The 13,894-nt window shown below is 44.5% G+C and overlaps 1 protein-coding gene across 2 annotated transcripts in view; it reads left to right on the top strand.

Annotated features, from left to right (window-relative positions):
- LOC126175094 (proton-coupled amino acid transporter-like protein pathetic) overlaps positions 1-13,894 on the top strand; it is a 426,893-nt gene that overhangs the window by 321,951 nt on the left and 91,048 nt on the right. For both annotated transcript variants that reach the window (XM_049921635.1, XM_049921636.1), the window contains exon 4: positions 9,148-9,298. In XM_049921635.1, the coding sequence (XP_049777592.1) occupies positions 9,148-9,298 (151 nt within the window). The remainder of the gene's footprint in view (positions 1-9,147; positions 9,299-13,894) is intronic.

The raw sequence follows: 13,894 nt of genomic DNA on the forward strand, positions 1-13,894 counted from the left end.
GTTCATACATATCGATAAAAAGTGTATTGCAATATCGCTCTATCAAATGGGCACCTAAAATTCCACTTTAAAAATAATTTTCTCTGTAACAGTAAGGAACCCGACGCTCTTCATAGATACTGTGCGTCGGATGAAATACGCGGTCTGCACTGTTCGTTTGGGCTGACTCCAGCTACACAACACAAAAATCGAACTGCAAATGTTTGCTGAAATACTGAAGAAAAAGCACCTGACGTCTTTTAGGAGAGACACCCTTTATATGTTTGGCGTGCCTCTTTTTCTCTGTAAGAAGGTAAATATGTACAAAGCTAACAAATTTAGATGTAAAAAATCAGTGAAAGTGCATTAAATTATATTTTATAAAGTTTGTTGAAGTCCTTTCGGCTGTAAAATATTTGTAGCCTTTCAGTGTTCTCCAAAAAGAAATTTTTCGGTTGTCGCACTCGAGAGCATGTGAAAAACAAGGATTCTGCATATATAATTCAAACACTCTAAGTGACAGACCTTGTGTCTTATTGACACTCACTGAGACTGCAATGTGAACGGGAAAGTGGAGTTGTTTCAGAATGCACGGAATCAGCACATCATCTCCATTTGACTTGCTATGAGGTTTGAGGTTTGGCAGCGAGCCTGGTTACATCGCACAATTACTTACTGCAGTGCTCGTTTTTACAACCTGCCTGAAATATTGGAAAACACAAGTAAGAGTCAGATTTCGCTGGATATTTTTGAAGTATTCCAAGTCAACTACACACGAGAAAGAAATACAAACAGGTGGTTGTCAGACTTTTCAAGCATCTCCAGTCCACCGCTACGGATAGTAGGGATATCTTATTCGCAAAGTATTTTTATACAAATAGTATAATGTTTCTACCAAATTTGTTCGAAATAGACACAGGTGTTCCTCTGTTATACTTTTACGTTACCCGTTTCATCCCCACACTCAGCAGTGGGTATACTAGGGGTGTCTTACTGTCACGATAGTTATTTCCAGTGATATGTGTACTGTTGTAACTGCCACAGTTCCGGTCGCGGGGTGGCCGTGAACGAAAGCGCGGCGGGACCGAACGGGAGCGGCCCGCGAACAAACAAGACGGACGAACGGGAAAGGATGGACACACACGACGACAGAGGACCGAGCAAGACACCAAGTACAGCAACACGCAAGAAGCAACGGGGTCACAAGCAGAAACTTCTCGAAATCAACAACGTCCACTCAGACACGAATACAAGCAAAGTAAACACGATGTCTGTAAGCCAGATATCGAGAGACTCACTCGAATATCAGGCTGCTTCACTGAGCTTTTTTTTATTCCTTTATTCTAATTTCATGCCTCATACGAGGCAGGCCGGCAGCGGCCTACATACGCCGCTCGTCGGCCAATAGATACAACAGGTAGACATAGAAGACAGAGCACGTAAATGGCATGGTAATACATGATGAACATTACATGATAGAGTAGAAGCTGTTCGACGGATGGCACGGTATGCAAAGGCGATCACCAGTAGAACAGATGAAGACATCCAGTTGGAGACACGAATGTAGGAGGACACCAAGAAAAACACTGTAGCACGACACAGAGAAACACTGATGCACTGAAACACTGGTGACGATCATCGGCGAAGCACTCACAGACACACCAATGAAGGGGGGGGGGGGGGGAACTGCCTCTGGGTGGAAGGGAGAGGAAGGAGGGCGGAAAGGAAGGGGGATGGAGCCAGTGGGAGAAAGAAGGGTGAGTGGGAGGAGGGGAGAGGGGAGGGGTTGGAAGCCCAGGAGGGGGGTGGGAGAGGGGAGGCGGGAAGAAAGGAATGTCAGGAGGGATAGAGGGAGCCCTGGGTGAAAAGGGGGGAATGGGTGGGGGGAGAATCATAGCTAGTAGGAGGGGTAGATGGAGGATACAAGGACATCATCAGGGAGGGGAAGTTGACGGAAGCCACCTTGGGCAAGGGTATGGAGGGTGTGAAGATAGAGAACAGGTGTGATGCAAGAATACAGGCGTGGCAACAGGCTGGGATGGGCGAGGATGGGAGAGACAAGTGGGTGTGGGGCTTGCGGGAAATGTAAAGGATCTGTATCCATTCGAGGAAAAGGAGAAGCGGTGGGAAAGCAATCAAGTCATATAGGATCTGCATGGCGGATGGGACACGGATGCGATAGGTAAGGTGAAGCGCAAGGCGTTCAAAGATTTGGAGGGACATAGTAGGTGGGAGGGTGGAAATCCAGGCAGGATGGGCATAGCAAAGAATGGGGCGGATGAGGGATTTATACGTGTGGAGGACTCGCAGAGTGAGAGGCAGGCGCTTAAATACATGACAGGTTACATCGCTATCGGCTGCTGGGACCACATGTTCCACAGTGGCGCCCTCACATTATACGCAAGCCAGGAGTGCGTGCAGCCATGGCTTATGGTGTGACGGCTGCAGAGACCTCTAGTGGTAATCGAGGTCCATGCTGTCTGGCACAGATTCGAAACCCGTGGTGCTCGGTACCAGATGTAGCAGGTTTGCTAGATATTTCACCAGTCGTTAGAGAGATACGCTGGTATGACATTGTCTATGCACTCTCAACTGCTAGCGGTGCATATTTTTCGAGAATGTTACCAATGACCTAAGCGACACAGCAAACTAAAACTATGCATCTTTTTCTCTTTTTCCTTTTTGGAGTCATCAGTCTTCTGACTGGTTTGATGCGGCCCGCCACGAGTTCCTCTTCTGCGCCAACCTCTTCATCTCAGACCAGCATCTGCAACCCTTGCCCTCAATTATTTGCTGGATGTATTCCAGTCTCTGTCTTTCTCTAACGTTTTTGCCCTATACAGTACAAGGAAGTCATTCCTTCGTGGCTTAACAGATGTCCTCTCATCCTGTCCCTTCTCCTTGTCAGTGTTTTTCACATACTCCTTTCCTCTCCGATTCTGCACAGAACCTCCTCATTCCCTACCTTATCAGTCCACCAAATTTTCAACAGTCGTCTGTAGCATCACATCTCAAATGCTTCGATTCTCTCCTGTTCCAGTTTTCTCACAGTCCATTTTTCACTACCATGCAATGCTGTCCTCCAGACGTACGTGCTTAGAAATTTCTTCCTCAAATTAAGGCCTATGTTTGATACTAGTAGACTTCTCTGGGCCAGGAATGCCCTTTTTGCCATTGCTAGTCTGCTTTTGATGTCCTCCTTTCTCTGTCCGTCATTGGTTATTTTGCTGCCTAGGTAGCAGAATTCCTTAACTTCATCTGCTTCGTGACCATCAATTCTGATCTTAAGTTTCTCGCTGTTCTCATTTCTGCTGCTTCTCATTACTTTCGTCTTTCTTCAATTTACTCTCAGTCCATATTCTGTACTCATTACACCGCTTATTCAGTTCAGCAGACCATGTAATTCTTCTTCACTTCCACTCAGGACAGCAATGTCATCACCGAATCGTATCATTGATATCCTTCCAATTCCACAGATTCTAATTCTACTCCTGCACCTTTCTTTTGTCCGCAGCTCGTGGTCGTTCGGTAGCGTTCTCGCTTCCCGGCGGGGTCAGGGATTTTCTCTGCCTCGTGATGACTGAGTGTTGTGTGATGTCCTTAGGTTAGTTAGGTTTAAGTAGTTCTAAGTTCTAGGGGACTGATGACCATAGATGTTAAGTCCCATAGTGCTCAGAGCCATTTGAACCATTTGAACCTTTCTTTTACTTCCATCATTGGTTCTTCGATGTACAGATTAAATAGCAGGGGCGAAAGACTACATCTCTGTCTTACACTCTTTTGAATAGAAAAACTTCGTTCTTGGTCTGCCACACTTATTATTCCCTCTTGGCTCTTGTACATATTGTATATTACCCGTCTCTCTCTCTCTATAGATTACTCCTTTTTTTCAGAATTTTGGACATTTTGCACCATTTTATCGTCGAACGCTTTTTCCAAGTCGACAAATCCTATCAACTTGTCTTGATTTTTCTTTAGTCTTGCGTCCATTATCAATCACAGGGTCAGAATTGCTTCTTTGGTGCCTTTATTATTTTTAAAGCCAAACTGATCGTCTTCTAATACATCCTCAATCCATTCTTGTGTATATTATTCTCGTAAACTATGCATGCCATACTAATATCAGTCGTTATCGAATACCTTTACATGTCACGACTTCTCACCCTCTCACCCACCCGTTGGTTTGGCTTGGGTGCTGTACCTCCATGGTAGTTTTTACAAACAATTATACAAGTAATGAGTCTCGTATATACGAAATTTGGATGAAATTTCTCAAGACATTTATGAGTTATACTTCTACGTCACCCAATTCGGAGACTTAGCCGCACGCCTGTTGGAGCTAGGTCCTTCTTACCCCATCACAAAAATTAACAGGCGAGCACACAAGTAAATTTTGATTTAGCAACACATGGAAAATGAACGAACACACGCTCTCTCTCTTTCTCACACACACACACACACACACACACACACACACACACATATATATATATATATATATATATATATATATATATATATATATATATGGCCAACTATGGACCGCATACAACTTAAGACTTATGGTGTTTCTTTTTCTTCCGTTCTTCCCAGTACTTCTTCATTTTCCCGCCAACTGCTCGTCTCTGCTCATCTGTCCACACTCTCTTGAGTCGAGGTTTTGGCTCATCTTCTACATAGTTTGCGTTTTCTATAAGTAGCCTAAAGTTATTCCTGTCAAGTTATTACTTCTTCTGTAACACGTATTTTGTAAGCGTCTATCTTTACTGCTTCTATCCATCCTACAGTTTATTTCAGCTTACTAACGTAATTAAAAATTTTCTTTGTAATCCGTGTTTCTTCCATTCTTTTTAAATGTCCATAAAATTTTAGCCGTCTCTTCCTCATTGTATCTGTGATCGTTCCTGTATTTTTGTATAGGTTTTCATTTCTCCTTTTAATCCACCTATGTTCCTTGTTTTTCTCCGGACCCAGAATTTTTATTAATATTTTTCTCTCTCTTTCTTCTAGTTCTCTTAATTCACCTTTCTTATTCAATGTTAGGCACTCTGATCCATACGTTTCTTGTGTCCTAATAACTGAATTATAATGTTTAATCTACGCTTGTATATATATATATATATATATATGGTGTTACAAAAAGTTTCAGGAAACATCCCTCACACACAAATAGAGAAAAGATGTTATGTGGACATGTGTCCGGAAACGCTTAATTTCCATGTTAGAGCTCATTTTAGTTTCTTCCACCTACGCTCAATGGAGCACGTTATCATGATTTCATATGGGATACTCTACCTGTGCTGCTAGAACATGTGCCTTTACAAGTACGACACAACATGTGGTTCATGCACGATGGAGCTCCTGCACATTTCAGTCGAAGTGTTCGTACGCTTTTCAACAACAGATTCGGTGACCGATGGATTGAGGCGGACCAATTCCATGGCCTCCACGCTCTCCTGACCTCAACCCTCTTGACTTTCATTTATGGAGGCATTTGAAAGTTCTTGTCTACGCAACCCCGGTACCAAATGTAGAGACTCTTCGTGCTCGTATTGTGGACGGCTGTGATACAATACGCCATTCTCCAGGGCTCCATCAGCGCATCAGGGATTCCATGCAACGGAGGGTGGATGCATGTATCCTCGTTAACGGAAGACATTTTGAACATTTCCTGTAACAGTGTTTGAAGTCCCGCTGGTACGTTCTGTTGCTGTGTGTTTCCATTCCATGATTAATGTGATTTGAAGAGAAGTAATAAAATGAGCTCTAACATGGAAAGTAAGCGTTTCCGGACACATGTCCACATAACATATTTTCTTTCTTTGTGTGTGAGGAATGTTTCCTGAAAGTTTGGCCGTACCTTTTTGTAACACCCTGTAAATGTGTGTGTGTGTGTTTGTGTGTGTGTGTGTCAGTTCCCTTCAGCAGTACCTTAGACATTATTCGACTCCATGCCACGTCGTGTTGCGGCACTTCTCTGTGCTCGCGGCAGTCCTACACGATATTAGGCAGGTTGCGGCGGGGCGTGGTTTAATTTTTCGTCGTTCGTCGTACTGTTCAAACTTAAAAGTCCACCTACCTCCGTACGGCGTCCACTCACTGTCCCTTTGCTCTGCAGGTGTAGATACTGACAAAACGACGTGAAACCAGCGTTGAAGAAACCTAATATCTATCCTGCAAAGTCCGCATAAACTCTCGTAGCAGTTCCTGTATTGTGATTTAACATAATTTCGGGTGGTAATGAGGTGAATTTCGACTGAAATAAGTGTCCTAATATTTTCAGACTAGTAATGTTTATTTCTGAATAACACAAATTTACGCGCTACCAAGTCCTTAGTTATTGAAAAACTATTCTTTCATTCTTAATTCTCAGTCAAACACAAACTTCACACGCAAAGCAGTCAGAATTTTGCACAAGTCCAACCCGACTGGAGATGCGATCTCACAGTCACTGATCCGCTACTCTGAGTTTTACAAAAAAAATGGCTCTAAGCACTCTGGGACTTAACATTTGAGGTCATCAGTCCCATAGAACTTAGAACTACTTAAACCTAACTAACCTAAGGACATCACACACAACTATGCCCGAGGCAGGATTCGAACCTGTGACCGTAGCAGTAGAGCGGTTCCGGACTGTAGTGCCTAGAACCGCTCGGCCACCGCGGCCGACTGAGTTTTACATTCAGTCTTTTTCAGTGATCTTTATAACAAAAGATGTTCGCCAAATATTCTATAATACAGAATACGCCACACGGAATTTTCATAAAGGCCGAAGCTTCACGCGCGACTAACTGTCCAACAAAACACTTCCGAAACTCCAAACTTTCATCAAACTGGTTGTAACTATATCAACGTTAGTCACGACACGTATTAAACACGAGCAACTCAATTTTCCTTCAGTTTACACATAATGAGAATCATCATATTTAACATGTGTTTCCGTGTCCGAAGCTGGCGAGCGACACTCCTTGATGCTGCTTCTATCACGGCGTATCTATCTAGCAGTGCGCAGGAACTGCTTGATTCTGATTGGTTGATTTTTTGACTAGCCAATCAGAATCATCGTTCGAGATCATTCTCGCACCAAAACTGGCCTGTGCCAATCACTATTCACAGATACAATTACTTCATTACAACGTGCAAATACTAATATAATGTTTAAGAAATCCAAACGAAAGGAAAACTAAACTTGAAATAAATTTAGAAAATGATTATACTTTCAACTGTTTTTTCTGGCTGCCTCCTTAAAAAGCAAGTACCCTTAGACATACGTCATCATCAAAGTGGGCACAAAGATCTTTCCCACCCTATGATTGCGTAATGTATTACACAAATTTAATCTTGAAATTTAACGTATGTCCCACATACACACTCTCAATCTCTCACTTACTCCCATATCAATATCAGACACAAATAATAATTTTGTCTGATTTTTATATTACGAAAACGAAAAATAATTAAAGTTATAATATGAAAATCTCAAGTAATTAATTCTATACACTGACAGTTCTGTTTATGTTTTCAAATTGTACCAACAGATAAATTGTTATAGTTCCTAACTGAATTTAATTCCCTAAGTGTCAGTTTTTGACTTTTTAAGCAATTTTTTTTCTATCTCCGAAACTATGATAGTTACAATGTTGAAATTTTATACAATCTTCTACTGAATAACAAAAACTAGTGCACCTATTTTGAAAATGATTGAATGATATTGAATATCGTTTATTTAGGTTCATATGTGGTATGAATATACTGTCGCTCGAAGTGACACAGGAGCCATTCTCATGCTGCAGTAGCAGCAGGTACATATGACTCATCGGTAGGACACAACTTGCAGTTTCTTTCACAGCCTCTGCCTCCGACACTGCGGCTTGTACTGCAGTGTATGTTATCGCGCAGTAGCTCCCGACGTCACGAGGTGTACCAGTTTCTTGGCTCTTTATAAACATTAATCTGGTCTATGCTACGTCACGTAGCGGCACTTCTGCGCAATATCGTGTAGGGCCGCCACGAGCCCGTAGAAGTGCTGCTGCACAACGTGGCGTGGACTCTACTAATGTCTGAAGTAGTGCTGGAGGCAGCTGACACCATGAATCCTGCAGGGCTGTACGTAAATCCGCAAGAGTACGAAGGAGTGGAGATCTCTTCTGAACAGCACGTTGCAACGCATCCCAGATATGCTCAATAATGTTCTGGACGGGTGGGGTGTAGCATTGTCCTGCTGGAATTGCCCAAATTCGTCGGTAAACACAATGGACATAATTGGATGCAGGTGATCAGACAGGGTGCTTATGCGCGTGTCACTTGTCAGAATCGTATCTAGATGTGTCAGGGGTCCCATATCACTCCAACTACAGACGTCCCACACCATTAGAAAGCCTGCACCAGCTTGAACAGTTCCCTGCTGACATGCAGGGTCCATGGATTCATGAGGTTGTCTCCATACCCGTACACGTTTATCCGCTCGATAAAGTTAGAAACGAGACTCTTCCGACAAGGCAACAAGTTTCCAGTCATCAGCAATCCAGTGTCGCTGATGACGGGCCCAGTAGAGGTGTAAAGCTTTGTGTCGTGCAGTCACCAAGGGTACAACAGTGGGCCGTCGGCTCCGAAAGCCCATATCGTTTCGTTGAATAGTTCGCACGCTGATATTTGTTCATGGCGTAGCATTGAAATCTGCAGCAATTTGCGGAAGGGTTGCACTTCTGTCAGGTTGAACTATTCTCGTCAGGCGTCGTTGGTCCCGTTCCTGCAGAATCTTTTTCCGGCCGCAGCGATATCGGATGTTTATGTTTTACCGGATTCCTGATATTCACGGCACAATCTTGAAATTGTCGTAAGGGAAAATCCCCACTTCATCGCTACCTCGAAGATGCTGTGTCCCATCGCTCGTACGCCGCCTGTAACACCACGCTCAAACTCACTTAAATCTTGATAACCTGCCATTGTAGTAGCAGTAACCGATCTAACAACTAGGTCAAACACTTGTTGTCTTATACAGGCGTTGCCGAGCGCAGCGCCCTATTCTGCCCGTTTACATATCTCTATATTTGAATACGTATGCCGATACCATTTTCTTTGGCGCTTCAGTGTGTATAGTCAGATGCGTAAGTGAGGAGCCGGTTACGTGATGTGTGTGTGTAACGTGCGAGCCCGTGTGTGTTGCAGCGACGGCGGCGCGCTGATGCACCTGCTGAAGGGCAGCCTGGGTACGGGCATTCTGGCGATGCCGATGGCCTTCCGCAACTCGGGACTCGCCTTCGGCGCCGTCGCCACGCTGGTCATCGGTTTCGTCTGCACCCACTGCGTCGGCATGCTGGTGAGTGCACTACACTTAACCTGGCACTGCAAACTACAACTCAACGTGCTGTACATCAAGTTCTAATTATTGCGTGTATGAAAACCTCTCGTAAAAGATCGGAGACCATCCTCATCACTAGATTACCTGGGGTCTTGTTTTTATTGCGAAACCCCTTTATCAACATTCTTTCTGCCACATGAAATCCCTACCTACGGCTACGTCTGTAATGGGAGCAGCGCTGCAACCTCAGTGCAGTTCAGAACAGAGCATTGTGTCCTCAATGGTGATCGGGACCATGCGCTTTGTGTGCCCCGTTCACCGCGAGGATGTGCCTCGAATCTTAATCACAAACTTACACTATGTGCGAGGTGTCGCTTTACAGCGAAAAGCACGAGAGGCACGAGCAGTTCTCCGTCGAATCCATGTCCTCCACAGCGACGTCATTCGAATCTTCGGCCGGCATGATGAGAAGCAAAACATTGAAGAACGTCCAAATACTGGTCGCCAACAGCCGCTTCGTCACCTGACGACGGCTATTACAAATTATTGACGTATTGTTGCATAAAATTTCGGGCGTATAGACGCAAAAATTTCACTGCACGCTACAATTTTATGGAACAATCATTGCGCCGCAAAAACATGAAGAGGCATATTGACCTATTTATTGCCTGTCCGCTTATGACACGCGATCGCGGGCCGACGTTTTTTTAAAGATTTTTCTGGTATTTCGCCACCACGAGTGGCTGTCATTAGGAAACGCTCGCCCTCCATATCTGGTGTCGGAGTGCACCATACGTCGTGGATATCTGCACTCCAACTAGCAATGGAGGCGGCACGTTTGACAGGTCCAGTCACTCATGATGGCGAAACATCAGAAAAATCATTAAATAAACGTCGCACCACAATCCCGAGTCAGAAACCGACAGGGATTACGTAAACAAATGGCCAGGAAAGCCTCAACAATTTTCTACAAATTATTGCTTTTAGATACAACGAAAAGAATACATCACAACGGCTCTACCGAACCATGTCCACTAGATTAATGTGACTTCGTGGCGCCCATTGTGATCGAAAATACACTATCCGATCAAACTTATCCAGAAAGTTGTTAGTGGACATTAATATGCTATAAGTACACCCTACGCCTTTATGACGGCTAGAGCTCTGCTGGGGATGCTGTCAATGACTGAATGTCTGTGGAGGAATTACAGCTCATTCGTCCTCAAGAACCGAAAGCAGAGAAGTTGGTGGCGATTTATTTATATAGTCTTCATAATTACAGCCTGTTACCTAAAAAGCTAAAATGGGCCGTGCAAACCACATTTCCTTGGATAGTGAAAAAATTAAATGATCGTATGGCATTGTTGGCCTACAAATGCAAGTCTCATTTCAGTCTGCGCCACATTGAGCGACTTGCGTGCCGGTGATGAGTATGAAATGATGATGACAACACAACACCCAGTCCACGAGCGGAGAAAACCTCCAACCCGGCCGGGAATCGAACCCCGGCCCACTGCAAGGGAGGCAAGCAGGCGGACTCCTGAAATAGTAATAACTTATGTATTAATAATTTATTTCTGTTACTTAATTAAAAAAAACAAATGATTCTACTACTACGGAACTACATTAAAACCCTTAACCACTTACCCAGCTGCTAATCTATTACAAACGCTACAGAATTTGTTCTCTGTGTATACATTTATTTTGGTACATTTAACTTGTAAATGGCCGTATCCACTACCAGATCGGCTCTCACGGTATCCCGGTCAACAGCCATAGTCTGCTGGATTCCTTTGGCGTCGGGCATCGTGTCAGCAGCTTTTCCACTGTGTAGCGAGTAATTCTACACATCACTGTTACTTCTTAAAGTCCACACCTCCATGATCGCTTGCACCAACGCAATGTAGGTTCTTGGGACAGTATTTCACTCGGCGGTCGCAGACCTCTGTTATCTTCTTCCATAGACAGAGTGTGTTGTCTTGCTTGGATGGCAGCATGATTACTCACGACTGAATGCCTCGTAAAGTCTCCATTGGCCTTCCTGGTCACTGGGGCTGCAGTCCAAGATGCACCAGGTCGACTCACTCCTTAGTGCTGCGTTGGGATCCAATATCCTTAATACGTGACGCTCATTACCCGCTGCATCTTCATAGAGCGTGCAGTCCCACACTGTGTGTTCTGGTGTGCCCACACTGCCACAGGCTCAGCTGTCATTCGTCCGTCTTCTGATTTTGTATAGGGCCATGGCCAGCCAAGTAACGTATGAAACCACTTGATTGGTTAAGATATCTCGTTTTTAGCCTCTCCCTGATGTTAGCAAGAAATTCGTACATTCTACTAGCCGTGCCTGAAGAGTCCCATTCATCTTTCCACAGTTGTAATAGGAGACCTTCTATTGCATTTTTCGAATTGACCTCAGTTCCAAGCACCCTTCGTCCTTCCATTTGATTGCCTTTCTCTAACCAGTAAAGGGCCCTCTTTACTTAATTTCCAAGTCCAGTGAGCATAGTCCTAAAATTACTATGACAGCATCATTCGGGGTATGTAGTAGGCGCCCAGTAAAATTAGTAGCACGCTTAGTCTTCTCACTACTGAGGCTCGCTTCACTAGCTGCGATCTATGAGCCCAAACGCTATCACCATATCCTACGACTGATGCTAACATACACACATCAAAAACGGTTTTGCATCACCTCGGTCCCGAGAGTTCCGGAACTCGTACAGAAAATTGGAATAGAGATCAACATAAACATCATTTCCACCCTTTTTATTGCTCATGAAAACTGCACATTGCATGTTGTACCACCATACTGTGAGACGTTCAGAGGTTGTGATTCAGATTGTTGTACACACAGATACCTCTAATACCCAGTAGCACGTCCTCTTGCATTGATGCATGCTTGTATTCATCGTATCATACTATCCATAAATTCATCAAGACACTGTTGGTCCTCTTTGTCCCCCTCCTCAACGGGGATTCAGCTTAGATCCCTCAGAGTGGTTGGTGGGTCACGTCGTCCATAAACAGCCCTTTTCAATCTACCCCAGGCAATTCCGATAGGGTTCATGTCTGGAGAACATGCTGGCCACTCAAGTCCAGCGATGTCGTTATCCTGAAGGAAGTCATTCACAAGATGTCCACTGTTACTGTCTTCGTTATTTTCTTTCCTGAGCATGTTAAAGAAACATGTCGCCCGTGGCAACCATCTACCAGGCAGTTATACAGCGCTTCTGGGCTCCCTAAATCCCTAAAGCGACCGATGAAAGACGGCCTCCATAGGTTACCGAAACCGCCAGCAATATCAGTCATCACCTGTTGCTAGCGAAATCGCCTTATTAATTGCGTCTTCAGTTGACTTTCTGGTGAGGGCTCGTCTCGTGTAGCAGTCTGTGATATTGTAATCTTTAGCATAATAGTTTTTCTTATATCTTGCCGAGAACGTTCAAAAGACAAATTGGTTTGTAGGATTTGGGTATCATTCGATCCTTATCGTGCCCTTTACTAATTGTTACCACTTCTGCGTTTTCCACAGTGCGAGGACCCTCCATTACAAGAGACACTCATTGTACAGATCGAACAAATAACTACACTACTGGACATTAAAATTGTTACACCACGAAGATGACGTGCTACAGACGCGAAATTTAACCGACAGGAAGACGATGCTGTAATATGCAAATGATTAGCTTTTCAGAGCACTCACACAAGGTTGGCGCCGGTGGCGACACCTACAACGTGCTGATATGAGGAAAGTTTCAAACCGATTTCTCATACACAAACAGCAGTTAACCGGAGTTGCCTGGTGAGACGTTGTTGTGATGCCTCGTGTAAGGAGAAGAAATGCGTACCATTACGTTTCCGACTTTGATAAAGGTCGGATTGTAGCCTATCGCGATTGCGGTTTATCGTATCGCGACATTGCTGCTCGCGTTGGTCAAGATCCAATGACTGTTTGCAGAATATGGAATCGGTGGGTTCAGGAGGGTAATACGGAACACCGTGCTGGATCCCAACGGCCACGTATCATTAGCAGTCGAGATGACAGGCATCTTATCCGCATAGCTGTAACGGATTGTGCAGCCACGTCTCGATCCCTGAGTCAACAGATGGGGACGTTTGCAAGACAACAACCATCTGCACGAACAGTTCGACGACGTTTGCAGCAGCAGGGACTATCAGCTCGGAGACCATAGCTGCAGTTACCCTCGACGCTGCATCACAGACAGGAGCACCTGCGATGGTGTACTCAACGACGAACCTGGGTGCACGAATGGAAAAACGTCATTTTTTCTGATGAATCCATGTTCTGTTTACAGCATCATGATGGTCGCATCCGTATTTGGCTACATCGAGGTGAACGCACATTTGAAGCGTGTGTTCGTCATCGCCATACTGGCGTATCACCCGGCGTGATGGTATGGGGTGCCATTGGTTACACGTCTCGGTCACCTCTTGTTCGCATTGACGGCATTTTGAACAGTGGACGTTACATTTCAGATGTGTTACGATCCGTTGCTCTACCCATCATTCGACCCCTGCGAAACACTACATTTCAGCAGGATAATGCACGACCGCATGTTGCAGGTACTGTACGGGCCTTCCTGGATACAGAAA

Source organism: Schistocerca cancellata, chromosome 3 (assembly GCF_023864275.1).
Source record: "Schistocerca cancellata isolate TAMUIC-IGC-003103 chromosome 3, iqSchCanc2.1, whole genome shotgun sequence".
Classification (NCBI taxonomy): domain Eukaryota; kingdom Metazoa; phylum Arthropoda; class Insecta; order Orthoptera; family Acrididae; genus Schistocerca; species Schistocerca cancellata.